The sequence below is a fragment of the Triplophysa dalaica genome, chromosome 22 (genome assembly GCF_015846415.1).
Source record: "Triplophysa dalaica isolate WHDGS20190420 chromosome 22, ASM1584641v1, whole genome shotgun sequence".
In the NCBI taxonomy this organism is placed as follows: domain Eukaryota; kingdom Metazoa; phylum Chordata; class Actinopteri; order Cypriniformes; family Nemacheilidae; genus Triplophysa; species Triplophysa dalaica.
In genome coordinates, this window is record NC_079563.1 from 3,289,198 (window position 1) to 3,306,688 (window position 17,491).

At 45.0% G+C, this 17,491-nt stretch overlaps 1 protein-coding gene across 1 annotated transcript; it reads left to right on the plus strand.

The window, feature by feature from the left end:
• The first annotated feature begins 14,453 nt into the window (after positions 1-14,453).
• On the plus strand, positions 14,454-17,491 carry LOC130412013 (uncharacterized). Its single transcript, XM_056737092.1, has 6 exons — positions 14,454-14,587; positions 14,742-15,095; positions 15,248-15,295; positions 15,783-15,929; positions 16,032-16,066; positions 16,819-17,491. Exons 1-6 carry the CDS (start codon positions 14,545-14,547, stop codon positions 16,927-16,929), a joined length of 738 nt encoding a protein of 245 aa, XP_056593070.1. The 5' UTR covers positions 14,454-14,544; the 3' UTR covers positions 16,930-17,491.

Sequence of the window (17,491 nt, forward strand, 5' to 3'; positions counted from 1 at the left end):
AATGGGAACAGACGATAGAATCTGTTTGTTGATGTCTTTAACAAAAAGGTGTGCACCTGATTTGTTTCCGCTTTCCAATATCAGTTTCCTTTTAAGATGATTGTACCATAAAGTTTGTCCCATAAAGTTAAAAATGTCAGTGACTTACAGTTGGGCTGAAAGCCACAATGATGGATGACTCTATATCACACATCTTTGCTTACATTAATGAAGTAAAAAGAACTATGTTTAGACCAAAGTCATTTTAAAATAAAGCCTGGCAAACATTACGGCCATGGGCTGGTTGTGGTTTTTTTAGCTTGCAATGTGGTAACTTGACCTTTTCAGTTCGAAGTAAATTTTCCAGACCACATGCATACATGGTGAACAAAAGTTTGCTGTAATCATAATTGTGACCTGATTTTTATTGAAGGCAGTAGACAATGCTTGTCAAGGCTTCCGGCTCAATGTGACATGAAAAATCTCAAACTAGCAGATACCCATAAGGGGAAAAGTTTAATTCAATATACTTTTGAAATAAAATCCCATGGTTCGGTGGTGACTGCACATTTTTTGAAGTTACAGTAATGTTTTGGTAGTGACCACAATATATACATCTGACAGTTAATGTCTGATAAAACACCTAGCCACATCCCCCAAAGGATCTAAAATAATGAATGTAGTTGGCAATGGCGTTCTTTAACATTACACACAGATTTACAGATTCTGAACACATTTACTTCAAAGTGATGGGACCTATATTGTCACTATGTAACTATGAGAAGAAGGGACACTCTCTTTCTAAAAATGTAGGGGTGTAGTCAAAAACAGTCTCAGACAATTTAACAAAAAAAGACACTGTTTCCATAGTGATTGTTTCATTATATATGTCCTTCTAATGTTATATTGCAACATATACTATACATTAAAGGTAATATTAAAGGTAATAAACTTAAGCAAAATACATCAATGTAAATCTGAGCAGTATAGACACTTGGAGTAGGTTATCTTGATCAATTATCTTTACAAGAAGGGGAAAAAGATATCAACACATGTTCTGAGCCCTGGTGGTCCCATCTCAGGTGGTCCCAGACTGAAAGGCAGCTGCATGGAGGTTGTCACTGTGTTTCCTGTCCTTCCTCGTCTGGCAACAGTGGTAACCCCCTCTCTATATGCCTAGCTGTCCTCCGTTTTTATATTTTACAACAAAGACTATGTATGAACATTCTTGCTATTTACAGTACAGCTTCACCATGCATGTGATCTTGATCCCTGTAAAACTAGTATATAAAATGTAAACATGAATTCAAACTTAAGGTCACAGCTATGTTTTGGTGTTCCCTGATCTTAAACTTTGTGGCTTCTCTGATTCCATCATAATTCTGAAACCAGTCGTTCTCTTGCTGATCAGCGGCGAAGCCAGGGTGTTAAGGCTACCTCAGGGGGTCCACAGACCAGAACAGATCTGTGTAACCTTGAATCGAAATATAAATAAATAAATCTTAGCATTGCTAATAAGAGGTACAAGTGATAATTTACTTCTAAATGTATGAAGATGAAATAAATGATAAAATATAAATAATCAAAATGTGGAAAAGGTCTCGGTTACGTATGTAACCTCGGTTCCCTGATGGAGGGAACGAGACGTTGTGTTGAGAGACGACTGGGGTTTGATCTTGAGAACCTATCATCTCCGAGAGGAATTTCTAAACGCCAATAGGATTGGCGAATGGCCCGCCCACGCCAGTCTCCGCCCCGTACATACGGGTGTAAAAGGAAGATGGCGGCGGTCATTCATTCACCTTTGTGCTGAGGAACCTGAGAGAGTGTCTCTCGTCACTGCAGCGGGTCGGCGCAGTGGTGTGGCATGAAGACACAACGTCTCGTTCCCTCCATCAGGGAACCGAGGTTACATACGTAACCGAGACGTTCCCCTTCAGTCGGTCTCTCGACGTTGTGTTGAGAGACGACTGGGGAAGTATCTACACACGCCACGGCACTACGCCGCATTAGATTAGATTAGATTAGATTCAACTTTATTGTCATTACACATATACAAGTACAGTGTAACGAAATGTAGTTTAGGTCTAACCAGAAGTGCAATTAGCAAGTGCAGATATACAGTGTGAATAAATACAGAATACAATATTAGGAAAATAATTTACGATGGGCATGTACTATGAAAATATGACAATCGGTATGTACTATGAACAATATATACAGAAGGCTATATACTGTGAACATTAATGTACAGGAGGTTATGAACAGATAACAATATAGACTATACAATAGTGCAATAGTGCAAGTGACTTGAGTGTGCATTAGTTACAGACATTAGCTATTAAAGTTACAGTGCAGTAGATGAGTTGATGCGGTTATTAAAGGTACAGTGCAGTACATGAGTTATTGAAGTTATAGTGCAATACATGAGTAGATGCAGTTATACATTTACAGTGCAGTAGATGAGTTAATGCAGTTATTAAAGTTACAGTGCAGCAGATGAGTTAATGTGGTTATTAAAGGTACGGTGCAATACATGAGTAGATGCAGATATACAGTCACAGTGCAGTAGATGAGTTAATGCAGTTATTGAAGTTATAGTGCAATAGATGAGTAGATGCAGTTAGTTATGCGATAGATGCAATAATGCAATAGATGAGTTTCAGTGCAGTAGGTGAGTTAGTGCAGTTATTAAAGTTACAGTGCAGTAGATGAGTTAATGCAGTTATGAAAGTAGTCCATTAGTGCAAATGAGCATTCAGTGTAATGTTCCTGGTGTGGAAGTGAGCAGTATAGAGTGCAAATGATGCGTGTAAACAGTCCGGTAGAGCAGATACATGAAGTACTGGTGTGTACAGTTCCGTCATGTATGGCAGCCCTGTAGTGCAATGTAAACATTATAATAGCAGCAATAAGTTAAAGTTATGAGAGGTAGTGGAATCAGTGGGGAGCAGAGTTCAATAATGAAACAGCTCTGGGAAAAAAGCTGTTTCCTAGTCTGCTGGTTCTTGCCCGGAGGCACCTGAAGCGCCTACCGGAAGGCAGGAGAGTAAACAGTCTATGAGCGGGGTGAGAGGAGTCCTTGAGAATGCTGCGAGCTCGACGCTGACAGCGTTTCTTCTGGATGTCCTCAATGGAAGGGAGTGTAGTTCCTGTGATGCGCTGGGCTGTTTTCACCACCCGCTGCAGTGCCTTGCGCTCAGCAACAGAACAGTTCCCGTACCAGACTGTGACACAGTTGGTCAGGATGCTCTCTATCGTGCAGCGATAGAAGTTCACCAGGATAGTTGAAGACAGTTGGTTCTTCTTCAGTGTCCTCAGAAAGAAGAGACGCTGGTGAGCCTTCTTGACCAGGCATGAGGTGTTGGTGGTCCAGGACAGGTCCTCCGAAATGTGGGTCCCCAGGAACTTAAAACCGGAAACACGTTCAACAGCCGTCCCGTTAATCTGGATGGGGTCGTGTGTGCCTCCTTTCGCCTTCCTGAAGTCCACGATGATCTCCTTTGTCTTTGAAGTGTTAAGGAGCAGGTTGTTGTTTGAGCACCATGTGGCCAGGTGCCGTACCTCCTCCCTGTAAGCAGTCTCATCGTTGTTGCTGATGAGACCAATCACTGTTGTATCGTCTGCAAACTTGATGAGGGAGTTAGATCCATTCACAGGCCTGCAGTCGAGTGTGAAAAGGGAGTAGAGAAAGGGGCTCAGTACGCAGCCCTGTGGTACACCAGTGTTGAGGGTGGTTGTGGTGGAGCAGATGTTGCCTAACCTAACAAGCTGAGGCCTGTTCGTCAGGAAATCCATAATCCAGTTGCAGGTTGAATTGTTAATGCCTAGGTTTCCAAGTTTGATGATTAGCTTGGAAGGGATTACGGTATTGAATGCAGAGCTGAAGTCTACAAACAGCATGCGTGCATAAGTGTCCTTCTTGTCTAGATGTGTGAGCACGGAGTGCAGCGCCATGGACACTGCATCATCTGTGCTCCTATTGCTACGGTAGGCAAATTGGTATGGGTCCAGTGTGGATGGTAAAGAGTCTTTTAGTTGTGACAGGACCAGCCGCTCAAAGCACTTCATAACAATGGGTGTGAGTGCTACAGGGCGGTAGTCGTTCAGGCATGTCGGGCTGGAATGTTTTGGAATGGGCACAATGGAGGTGGATTTGAAACATGCTGGAACCACTGCTTGGGCGAGGGACAGGTTGAAGATGTCCGTGAAGACCCCAGCGAGCTGCTCCGCACATGCCCTGAGTACGCGACCAGGGATGCCATCAGGGCCAGCAGCCTTGCGCGCGTTTATCCGGCTTAGTGCAGTGAAAACATCTGTGGAATTTACTGTGATGATTGGGTGGTCAGTGGAAGGTGTGAGCCTGGTGGCGGGTTCCTTATTGTCTCTCTCAAAGCGTGCATAAAAGTCATTAAGCTCGTTCAGAAAGGCAGCATCTGTGGTTATGGGGATGGAGTGGTTGGGTTTGTAGTCACTAATGGCCTGGATGCCCTGCCACATGCGTCGAGGGTCAGAATTGGTAAAATGCTCCTCTAGCTTCAACTTGTAGCAGTGCTTGGCCTTTTTGATGCCCCTCTTCAGATTTGCCCTGGAAGTACTATAGGCCTGTGCATCACCTGATCTGAAGGCGGTGTTGCGTGCTTTCAACAGGAGGCGCACTTCCTTGTTCATCCATGGCTTCTGATTAGGGTATATGGTGATCTGCTTTTGAGTTGTGACACTATCAATGGTGGTATTGATGTAGTCCAATACAGAGGAGGTGTAGCTGTCAATGTCCGTGTGAGAGCCACTGGTGGCCTGAGAAGCAAACATACTCCAGTCTGTGTGTAGAAACCTTTCCTGGAGTGTTAAGTCTGCCCCCGCAGGCCACACCTTGATGGTCTTCACTGATGGCTTCACACGATTAATGAGAGGTGAATACTTGGGGGTGAGCAACAAAGAAAGGTGATCAGATTGACCAAGGTGGGGGAGGGGGGTTGCGGTGTAAGCTTCAGCCATGTTTGTATAGACATGGTCTAAAGTTTTGTTTCCTCTTGTGTGGCAGGAAACATGCTGATGAAATTTAGGGAGCACTGTCTTTAAGTTAGAGTGATTAAAATCTCCCGCAACAATAAATACAGCCTCCGGGTGAGCAGTCTGTTGTTTACTGATGGCTGCATGAAGTTCTTTCATAGCAAGCTTGGCATCAGCATCCGGTGGAATATAAGCTGCCGTTATAATGGTGGAAGTGAATTCCCGTGGCAGATAAAACGGTCTACATTTAACCATGAGAAACTCAAGGTTAGCCGAACAGTGTCTCCCGACAATAACAGAGTTCGTGCACCAAGCTTTATTGACATAAATGCACAGTCCACCTCCTCTTGTCTTACCGGATTCCTCTGCCGTTCTATCCGCGCGGTGTGTGTTGTAGCCCGCTAACTCAATAGCGTTGTCCGATATGCCGCTGTGTAGCCATGTTTCCGTGAAGATTATGACATTGCAGTTCAAAAGTCTTTTGTTGTTGATGATGCGGAGTCGAATCTCATCCATTTTGTTCACTAATGATCGTACATTAGCAAGGAAAATGCTGGGTAAAGAGAGCCGGTGTGGTGTTAGCGTTAGCTTAGCTCTTAGCCCTCCGCGTTTTCCCCGCCTCTGTTTACGATCTCGACGCCGCCGGCGAGCACTTCCGCCCGGCCGTGTCGGGTGCGTAGCATCGGAGGTTTTGACGATCTCAGGGACGAGTTGAATGTTGCTGATATAACTTCCGGGAATGCGCAAACCGATATCCAAAAGCTCATGCCGGGTGTACGTTGTGAATGCACAACTGTTCTGAACGAACAGGCCCGAGATGAGCAAGAAAAACACTATATAATTGCTAAAACTGGAGAGACGCTGAGCCTCGCGATGTTCACGCGCCGCCATCTTGGTCATCTAGGTTCATTACGACCGCCATCTAGGTTCATTACGACCTCTAGCGGGGCGACAGTGACTGGCCCTGCGAGTCAAGACTGAGTGCTACCGCGAGATGTAATCTTCCAGTGGATTCAGTATCAGACATACGAAGAAGCTTCTACTGACGGTCATCACGGAAGGTGGCGTTACCCCTGTAACGAGGTCCCTTCCGGGCCGCACTGGGAAAAAACACTACTCTTCTCTTGAAGAGTGTGTTGCGGAGCCCACATCCTGCCACGTGGGGAGGTACATGTGGAGGTATAAGGCATGGTCTACCCACAGGGAGAGCGCATGCCGGAAGTGTCAACCCGATTCTGGGGACAGTAAACTCGGTGGAGAGCCACCGGTGGGGAGGTCACCAATTCGCCAGAGGTGAATACGTGAAAATCTTCATACGGGACTACCTATAAGGGAGTCACTACGTATGGGGCACTAGTCCAAGTATAGGGGTTCACCTGAATAGGGGTAACTCTACCAGTACTGGACCTGGTTCCAACAGATCGCTCCGCCCGATCTATTACCAATGCTGTGCTTAGTGATGGATGGAATGCCTATGCTTCACCCTAATGGGGGAATTGCAGGGAGGCAGTTAGCGCACGTTACTCACCTGAAGAGGGGAGAAGGCGCTTTCGCAGGCGTACGTCCAGGCCAGATGCCGGGCCCCTTTCCCAGCAGGACACGGGCTGACACCTGTTCCACTCGGAGGTCGTAGAACCTCTGGAAGGTACTGGACGTAGCCCAACCCGCAGCCCTACAGATGTCTGCCAGGGTGGCACCCTGGGCCAACGCCCACGAGGAGGCCATACTCGGAGTGGAGTGAGCTCTCACTGCAAGCGGGCATGGTTGGCCCATGGACTGGTACGCCAAGGAGATGGCATCCACAATCCAGTGTGCCAGCCGCTGTTTGGAGACAGCTCTCCCATGAAGCTGCCTTCCAAAACAGACAAAGAGCTGCTCAGAACTCCTAAAGTTCTGTGTGCGGTCAATGTAGAGGCGCAGAGCGCGTACAGGACACAACACATGAGAGGTTGGGTCTTCCTCCCCAGAGGGGAGCGCCTGCAAGGTCACCACCTGATCACGGAAGGGAGTGGTGGGGACCTTGGGCACGTAACCTGGTCTGGGTCTCAGGACAACGTGAGAGTTACCAGTTCCAAATTCTAGGCATCCCGGGGACACGGAAAGGCCCTGTAGGTCCCCGACCCTCTTGATAGATGCGAGCGCTGTCAGGAGTGCTGTCTTCATCGTAAGATGAGGAAGAGAGGCATCTCCGAGGGGCTCAAACGGGGCCATAGCCAGGCCCTGTAGGACCACATTAAGATCCCAAGAGGGTACAGGGCGCGGTCGAGGTGGATTCACCCTCCTCGCACCCTTAAGGAACCTGATGATCAGGTCGTGCCGACCAAGAGACTTACCCTCCACGAGATCGTGATGAGCGGCAATAGCGGCTACATACACTTTCAAGGTGGATGGGGAGAGGTTACTCTCTAGCCTCTGCTGTAAAAAGGCCAGCACTGACCCCGGGCAATTCCGCGGGTTCTCTCCAAGGAAGGAACACCAAGACGAGAAGAGACGCCACTTGTAGGCGTACAAACGCCGCGTGGCGGGGGCTCTAGCCTGCATGACCGTCTCTTGGACTGCCAGAGGCAAGCCACTTAAACTCTCCTCGTCCCGTCCAGGGACCAGGCATTGAGATTCCTGAGGCCCGGAATGGGGTGCCAAACCGTGCCCTTCCCCTGCGAAAGAAGGTCCTTCGAGAGGGGAATCGGCCAGGGGCGAGCTATCATCAGAGATATGAGGTCTGGGAACCAAGGCTGGTTGGGCCAGTACGGCGCAACTAACAGGACTTGGTGCTCCTCTACCCTACCAAGGCGTACTTCCTCTTGTCTCGCGGCCAGCGCTAAGGCGTCCGTGCCGAGGGTGCCCTCGTTCAGGGAGAACCAAAGCGGGCAATGGGTGGAGTCCGGGGAGGCAAACAGGTCTACCTGAGCCTGCCCGAACCGCTCCCATAAGAGCTGGACTACGCGGGGATGGAGTCGCCATTCTCCACGGGGAGTCCCCTGACGAGAGAGCGCATCGGCTGTCTGATTCAGGTTCCCCGGGATGTACGTGGCTCGCAGGGATTTGGTCACCTGCTGACTCCATTGGAGAAGGCGTCGGGCTAGTTGCGACATCTGCCGTGAGCGTATGCCGCCCTGATGGTTGATGTACGCCACGGCAGACGTGCTGTCCGACCGGACTAGCACGTGTCTGTCTTGCACTAGGGGCCGTAGCCTCCTCAGTGCTAGATGAACTGCCAGCAACTCTAGGCAATTTATGTGCCATCGCAGTCGGGGGCCCGTCCACCGCCCTGCTACTGCGTGCCCGTTGCACACTGCCCCCCATCCCTGCAAGGAAGTGTCTGTCGTAACTACGACGCGCCTCGAAACCTGTCCGAGCGGAACCCCCGCTCGCAAGAAGGACAACTTTGCCCAAGGGATGAGGGTACGACGGCACTGGGGCATGATCGTAATCCGCCTGGTGCCGCGGTGCCACGCCGTCCTCGGAACCCGACTCTGAAGCCAGTGCTGTAGCGGTCGCATGTGCATCAACCCAAGCGGGATTACCCCGGCTGAGGATGCCATGTGCCCCAGGAGCCTCTGAAATAGTTTCAGTGGGACCGCTGTGGCCTGCCTGACCTGTGTCAGGCAGCGTAGCACCGACTGTGCACGCTCGGTAGTGAGCTGCGCCGACATGCGGACAGAGTCAAGTTCCATCCCGAGATACGAGATGCTCTGCGCTGGGGAGAGCTTGCTCTTCTCTCGGTTGACCTGGAGGCCCAAACGGTCTAGGTGCCTGACCACAAGATCCCTTTGCGTACTCAACACATCTCGCGAGTGTGCCAAAATAAGCCAGTCGTCGAGATAGTTGAGTATACGCACGCCCTGTTCCCTGAGGGGAGCTAGGGCGGCCTCGGCGAGTTTCGAAAAAACCCGCGGAGACAGGGCCAGACCGAAGGGCAGGACCCTGTACTGATACACCTTCCCCTCGAACGCGAACCGTAGAAACGGTCGGTGTCGAGGAAGAATGGAGACGTGAAAGTACGCGTCCTTCAGGTCGATTGCCACGAACCAATCTTGGTGTCGAACTGACTCCAAGATGCGCTTCTGAGTCAGCATCCGGAACGGTAGCTTGTGCAGGTACCTGTTCAGGACGCGTAGATCCAGAATACGGCGCAGCCCTCCTCCTTTTTTGGGGACGATGAAGTACGGGCTGTAGAACCCAGAGGACATCTCGGTTATGGGGACGGGCTCGATCGCGCGTTTCGCCAGCAGGGCGGCGACCTCTCTCCGAGGCACGGGGGCATTCTCTCCTCGTACTGAGGAGAACAGAATGCCCCGGAAATTCGGGGGGCACTTGGCGAACTGGATCGCATAACCGAGACGGATCATTCGGTCCAACCACCGTGAAGGGCTGGTATGCGTTTGCCACGCAGCCAACGACCTTGCCAACGGTGTTAGAGGAACGATCTCCTTCACCGTCCCTGGAAGAGGTGGTTCGGTGGGTGGCAGAGCGGTCACCTCGCACCGGGACGGATCCCTGGGAGGTTGATGGCTCTGCGGACTTACCTGTCTGATGGCGCTGGTCGACGCAACGTCGCGTGGAGGTTGAAGTCGTCCGCGCCGTCCACCCTCGCCACTGCGCGGCGAAGGGTGCTGTGGGAGAGAAAAACCCAGGGAGAACAACTCTCTTAACGAGGCAGTGTGGAGACGCGTCAGGCAGCGCCTCGTACCGACTCGGCGATGGTATGGCCGACGTCGGGCCCGATGTTTCCCCTGGGTTCATCCCGTCAGGGCCGCTGGGAGTCCTTTGCGGGTCGCTGGCGGGGTTTCGCTCTCCTCCGCGTGGGTCTGCGTCTCGGGTGGGCCGTCCTGGGGGAGGGCACCGGAACCGGAGGGGCCACAGCAGAGGGGCGGGGCTGTTGGGAAGCAGGCTGCGCTCGGGGACGTGACGACCGATGGGTGGTCATGCCGCGGCGGGGCAAAATCTGTTGAATTGCCTCCGTCTGCTTCTGTACCGCGGAGAACTGTTGTGCCACGTTCTCCACGGTGTCACCGAACAGCCCTGCTTGCGAGATGGGGGCATCCAGAAGGCGGGCCTTCTGTGCCTCACCCATCTGCACAAGGTTCAACCACAGATGCCTCTCTTGGGCCCCCATAGAGGACATCGACCGACCTAATGCGCCTGCCGTGGCCTTCGTCGCTCGCAGCACGAGGTCGGTGGCAGTACGCAACTCACTCATGCGAGTGGGGTCGGGCTTCCCTTCATCCAAATCCTTCAGGACTTTAGCCTGAAAGACCTGGAGAATCGCCATGGCGTGGAGGGCAGAGGCGGCCTGTCCAGCTGCGTTGTAAGCTTTCGACACCAGGGTCGAAGAGAGCTTACACGCCCTAGACGGGAGTCTAGGTCGACCCCTCCAGGTGGCAGCCGTCTGCGGGCAGAGGTGCACCGCTACAGCACGCTCCACCTGGGGGATGTCGACGTAGCCTCGGGCCGCCCCGCCATCCAGGGAAGTCACAGCCGCCGAGCCCACGAGTGTAGAACACGCCGAGAAAGGTGCATTCCACGACCTCGTGAGCTCCTCATGCACTTCCGGGAAGAACGGCACCGGGGTGGTTCGCGGTTTTTGGCCGCGACCCGTACCCAGGTACCATTCATCAAGCCGCGAGTGTTTCGGGGAGGGCGGATTAACGCACTGCAACCCGATGCTCACGGCTGCCCGGGCAAGCATTGCCGACATCTCCGGGTCGGTCCCATCACGAGCTCTACCGCCCGTGGACAGGAGCTCGGAGAGATCGTCCCCGTCTGATGCCAGTAGGCAGCTGTCCGATGCCGCGACAGAGATTTCGTCATCATCCCTCTTGCGAGTCTGCCCGCTATGGAACGGTCTACCGCCGTCCATCGGGGACGCACCAGGTGAGCGAACTGGGGTATGGGCGGTTCGCCGAGCCGGAGCTGGCGAAGCGACATCCATAGCAGTCCCCATATCACCCCCGCTGCTCGTCGAGGCGGTCGACTTCGCCGAAGCGGCAGCCGAACTCGCCTGAGAAGCGAGCGGGTTGGCGGCAACAGTTCCGAAGAACGTCGCCAGCCGTGACCGCAACACCTTGATAGCCATGTCCTCGCAGACAGGACATGTCGTATCACTGAAACCTGCTTCAGCATGCTTTACGCCCAAACATGTGACGCAGGTTTCATGGCCGCCTGACTCGGGAATGAGTCTGCCGCACCCAAGGACACAGCTGCGAGACATGCTCAGCAGCTGGGAAATTTGCTCTTTTAGAATTAAGGCTCTGTGGGAATTTGCCGGGAAGTCGAAGGGAAGACCGTCGTCACACCAGGGGATCCGCTGCTTCCACGTCGCGCCGGCAGGAGAAGAAAGACTCTCTCGAAGAAAAAATACATTTGAGACATATAGTGCAAAACAGTTCCGAAGAACAAAAGGTGAATGAATGACCGCCACCATCTTCCTTTTATACCCGTATGTACGGGGCGGAGACTGGCGTGGGCGGGCCATTCGCCAATCCTATTGGCGTTTAGAAATTCCTCTCGGAGATGATAGGTTCTCAAGATCAAACCCCAGTCGTCTCTCAACACAACGTCGAGAGACCGACTGAAGGGGAACATAATTTAACCCTGATAAATTTAAACAGAATCAAAGCAGCACCAGAGGTGTCTTTAAACTGGTGTGATAAAACATATACTCATTCCATAGGACTGCAAGATAAAAATAATCATTATGCTGATTATTGCCCTTGATGTTGTCATCTTGATTATTACTTTCTACAAAACAAGCTTAAATGCGTTTATTAACTATTTTATTGTGGTTTTGATTCTCTAAGGAACATAAAATCAGTTATTTAAACGGGAAATGTATAGAAACAAACTAAGATCACCCAACATCACTAAAACACTCAGGTTATAGAGTAGAGAGTCTGACTACTCTTATAAATCTCTTTCATACATCGTATCTATTCTTTATTCTGTTAATGATCAACTTTTTGAGCATGGAGCACTTCAGCTCTTCTTCAACGGTGAATGTCTCTGATAGGCCAGTATCTTCATACCATGAACTTGATTGGCTGTAATGCTCAAAGCTGTAGGAGCACTGTAAAAATGCTTTCATCCTCATTCGTTCATTTTCACCAAATCTTTTTTAGATTGCTAGATTTTTAGATTGTCGTAGCTGGTTTTTTATTATGCACGGACAGATTTTCCTCTTTAATCTTGAATTTGGAGTGCGGTTTTGTTCATCTGTTGTCATTTTTTTTCCAAAAACTCTGTTCATTTTCGACCATGATGTAAACAATGAATGTTTGGAACCGATTCTATCTGTTAATTGAGCATAACATTAACTTAGACAATGAAAAGTTGTTGAGGAATCCTTAAACCAAGGCTAAAGATTGAAACTTATTTAAAACATGACTTCAAATCAAGCACTGCCGCCGAACGTCAAAATAAAAGCATCAACGAGAGGTGAAATCAGATGTTAGTCAACATACGTAGTGAAACAAATTTTGGGATGGCACCCAGGTTGGCCAATTGGATGTCAGGGGTTTTCAGGGTCACCTTGGACCCCCTCTGGCTCCACCACTGTTGCTGATCTCTCCTGTCATCTGATCCTTACTGGAAACTAAAAACACACAAAATTATTGATGGTTTACAAATGACATTTGTTGCATAACAATGGAAGATAAGCAAAAACGTATATAGAATGCAGTATTTAAACATCATTCAAAATATTTGAGTCATTTCTATCACATTACACATGCATATCAGAGCCACATGCAGGATGTAAACAAATGTGGCTTTTTAAGAGCTCTGTTATTGCTTTGTGTTGGGATTCAAATTTGTTGAGGTGAATGCCATTTAAAGTTGAAACTTGTTTATTTGCAAATTCTTGATAAATCAGTCTTCTAATAGACAATAGCAGTACTGTAGCAACAGCATTAAAGTTGTAAGTGTATCTGTAAATGTACAAAGGGGCTAAATGCACACCTCAAGAAAAAATATGCTTTTCGCTACACCCAATATATATATTTGTATTAAACAAACAGATTTTTTGTAAAACTAAATCATAAGTGGTTAATTTTGTTTAAAAAACCCATAAATGTATGAGGTAGCAGGGGGGGACTTTCACCCCATATTTGTGGTAAAAAGCTCACCGGCAGGGGTACACAGTTTTGATACTAATACTAAAATAGTAATGGTTTAAGTAAATACTTGTTCATAACAATAACTTTAGCAAAAAAATTATATCACAATATATATAAAGCAGACATTATTGTGTAGATATCATAATAATTTAATATTGATTTAAAGTAAGAACAATAATTTAGATTGTATGATATTATATGATTAATTCAATATTTTTATGTAATTGTTTCATTATAAATTTGGTTATTATCTCTTAGGGGGACACCCAACTGCATTATTTTAATCTAACCATGTCATGTCAACAAATGGATAGGTTCGCCAGATGTTTATTATCATGTTAATTTAGTGCTCCTCTATCCCCATCAGCAGGGGTGCTTTTTACCCCAAGTACCATTCTTTCACATATTCCTCTGTTATTGAAAAAGTGGTGCTTAAATTAACTTGCAGACCTGAAAATCATTAACATGACCTTTATCTCGAAATATATTGAGACATTTTAGCGATTCTCATTTACCTGCTTAAATCTACAACATTTAAAAAACTTCAAATATTAGATCATACTAGCGTCCAATAAATGTTGAGCTGCTGTCCGAGGTCGTGTCAAAGATCAGCTGAATACACATGTTTTAAAACGTTTGAAAGGTTTTGAAAACTTCTGAAAAGTTTAGGTTTATATGAGTAAAAAGGTTTCTATGTAATGTGGAATTTTCAACACTAGAGGCCGCAAAACAATAACACAGCAGAGATTGGTGACACTCTGAAGGAGTGTAAAAATAAAAAGTGTTGTTGTTTTCGCCTCTAATCCCGATGCAAATCAGTTCCATGCGATTCACAAGTCATGTGCATGGACCACATTAAGTTCTTGAAACGGTTTATGTATAACATGCTACCACTACTGCTTCTCAACCTATTGAAACAGTCTTCTCAGGTTTTGTTAAAGAAAATATTATATTCATAAATAAACATATATATATTTATAAACAAAAATTTGATTAATACCAATCAAACTGCAGATCTTTTGTTTTAATTTAACACATAATATCTCAAAAAGTAAAGCTTACTAACACAATAAAACACAATGAAAACATGATAACATCATAAAAAACATGATTATTTTATTTTTTTCTTAGCAGAGTTGTCTCATTTTGGAACCAAACTCTTCACATATGTCTGACAAATATTTAAATTTGAGTCAAAATAGTTGTTTTATTTTTATCTAATAAAGGCTTTCTACTGGCCTTATGAGTAAAATCTTTCTTCCTTTAGAAGAAACAGATGCAGTACATATTTTGTCAATTGTTCTGTGCTGCTGGTGGTCTCTGGGCTCTGGCCTTGTCATTGGAAGTGCCACATCAACAAAAGCCACTCCTTCTTTTATATAAAGAACATATCACCTACCTAATGTCCTCTTCAGCTGTAGTTTGACCAAGAGAAGAAATGCTACACATATCAAGTACAACTTTTTTGCTTTTTGGTACAGGTAAGACAAATAATACTTATTGTAACTTTGAGTTCTATGATGAGATGCATTTCATCAAATGTTAGATATATTGGACTTTGCATGCTTTTATATTGCACAAATTAGATTTTTTTATGTATGGTCAGTTTTATTTTTCTTCTTGAATGTGTTTCAGGTGTACTCACTGTTATGTGTCCAGCAGTCACTATGAAGGTTTCCACTGGAAATAATAAAGTTACTATTTGGTGTGAACATACTATTCATGTAACTGGAAATCTGTGCTGGTTTAAGCAGACATCTGATGCTGTGCCCATTCTGGTTGTCTGCATGCTATACACGGAAAGTCTTCAAAGTGTAGAGCCGCGATATTCAAACAATTTCACAAAGAATCATCTGATCATGCAAATGTGTGGAAAAAAGACTACTTTAACAATAATGGATTTGAATATTTCTGATTCTGGCTTCTACTTTTGTGGAGCTATGGAATATAACATACAATTTTTCAATGGAATCAGGCTTGAAGTAAAAGGTAATTTCAAGCAATAATTCATGTTGTCATAGCAACATAATATATATTATTTTCTCTTATTCGTCTATAATTCAAAGTCAGCCTGTATCTCTGACAAAACAACCGTCAATATAACATATAACTCATGACAGTAAAACTTTTTACCCATTCAGAAAATCATGATATGTCAAGAAAAAATGCAACAGAGAACTTGAAAATGGGTATGTATGATATTTTACTTTCTAAACTGAGTGTATAGATGTTAATGTTAATGACTCTCAAATTATAATAATAAGATAAATATATACAGTATAATTTCATCTTTTATTCTCTACTTAACTCCACTTTATTTATATAGCGCTTTCTACAATTTTCATTGTTACAAAGCAGCTGTACATGAGACACATTGACTACAAGTAAAACAACTAAAGACATATACCTGTAAAAACAAGAAAAAGGTGAAAACAACAAAAGACAGACATAGAAATGCTCAACACACACAATATGCATACATACTTACACACATTCACATAGACGCACACACACACAAACAAACTCGCACACACGCATAGTGAAAACACACATTTAGGATAATGGAGAGAGAACCACAGGTCAAATATTTAACAGAATATATATTCCTATATGCAATATAATTATGTAAAACTTCTGACTTTTATGTATGAGTAATATTATATTTACATTTCATAGATCAGATGGAATGTCCTACGCCTAGTGAGAACGTTTTTGGAAGCATCTTTTTCAGCCTGACTCTCCTATTTGGTGGAATTATTATTTGTACCTTAAGTATTCTGCTCATTTTAGCTATTATCAGACATCACAAACAACAGAGACAAGGTAAATTCTTTCCACAAGCTTAAGCTAATTTCAAATGTAGAATAAATCCCTTCAAATAAAGAATAAATACATTTTCTTATCTCCTTCTCGGCTTCGTACCAGGTGCAGAATGCCAAGCACATCAACATAATTATGAGGTAAACTACGACATAGATTTAGTCTATTTACCAAACTAAACAAACAAATAAATAAACATGAAAAATTTAAAACAATTGCATCTCAATTTTTACATGGGAAAGGCAGAGCCTTGTTTGTCGATCCAAAATGATGGGTGCTTGCAATTTTTAGGAGTTTATCCTTTTTCTATAAAGAGACATGTTGCATATGTTTCTTTTGCCGATTAAAGGACATTATGCGATTAAAGGGATTTTCTTGTTTAAATTGCACTTCAACACTAAAACTAACAAAACATGGCAACCACATTTTTCAATTGTTTTGATGTCGTAAAAAAACATGTATTCTGTATTCAAATATTTACATGTTTTTAAAAATAAGCTAATTGTCTATTACTAAAATGTTAAAAAATGCTAGCATTTTGTTCAAATTTTTTACTTTACCTTATATCATCTTTTGAGTTAGCAAACATGTGCATTCACTACTTTCTAGTCTCTGAAAAATGTGCCCCTGCGTGTGAAAATAAAGCATCCAAATGTGATTTCCACCATTAATTTCACTTTGATTTCAATCATTGACATTGCATAACTCCGTCAATATTAAAGATATTAATGTTATATTTTCACAGAATGTTCTTAACATTGATCATGTAGGAAACACTAAATGACTGTTGATTTATGAGTTCAGCTGGGGTTTAACAGGCAGGGTCACGAATGCCTCAGAAAAAAAGTCCTGATTAAAATATCAACATATTTGAACATTTCTGTTTTTATAGGAGCAGGAGTTCGAGTCAGTAGAATATTCTGCTGTACACTTCTCCAAAAAGAAATCCAAGTCAGCAGAAGAACATACTGATCCATTTCTTGTGTATACTCATGCCACATGAAGCATAACTCACGTATTCAAGATCTTGCTATACTTGTTTATTTTTTTGAAACTCTTTTGATTATTCTGATACTACCATAAGAACAAATGTATATTGATAAATCTTAATAGAAAAGTTAGCCATATTGTGTTTGTCTTGTTTTAAAGACATGTATTCATAAAGGATATGCCGAGGGCATCTTGCCCCAGCTGTCAAACCTATACCTATACAGGCCAAATTAACGAATCATTTTATTTGTTACAATATTCAATACTTTAACTATGTGTATGTAACTAAATTGTTTAAATTGTGAATCATATCATTTTTACTTACAATTGAATGTTTCATACAAACCAAAGCCACAGAAGAAGTGATGGGGTTAAATATGCTTTCTCATTTTAACTGATTCTTTTGGTTGTGATCATTTACATGGTTTACAATACATTGTTACTCAGCAATGGAATTACTGAATAAAGTAAAATATTGAAATAACAACCTATTCAATTTAATTCCAAACAGTTTCAGTGTGCATTTACAATTCTCTCCAAAATTAACATACAAACACACTAATTTTTAAACATCA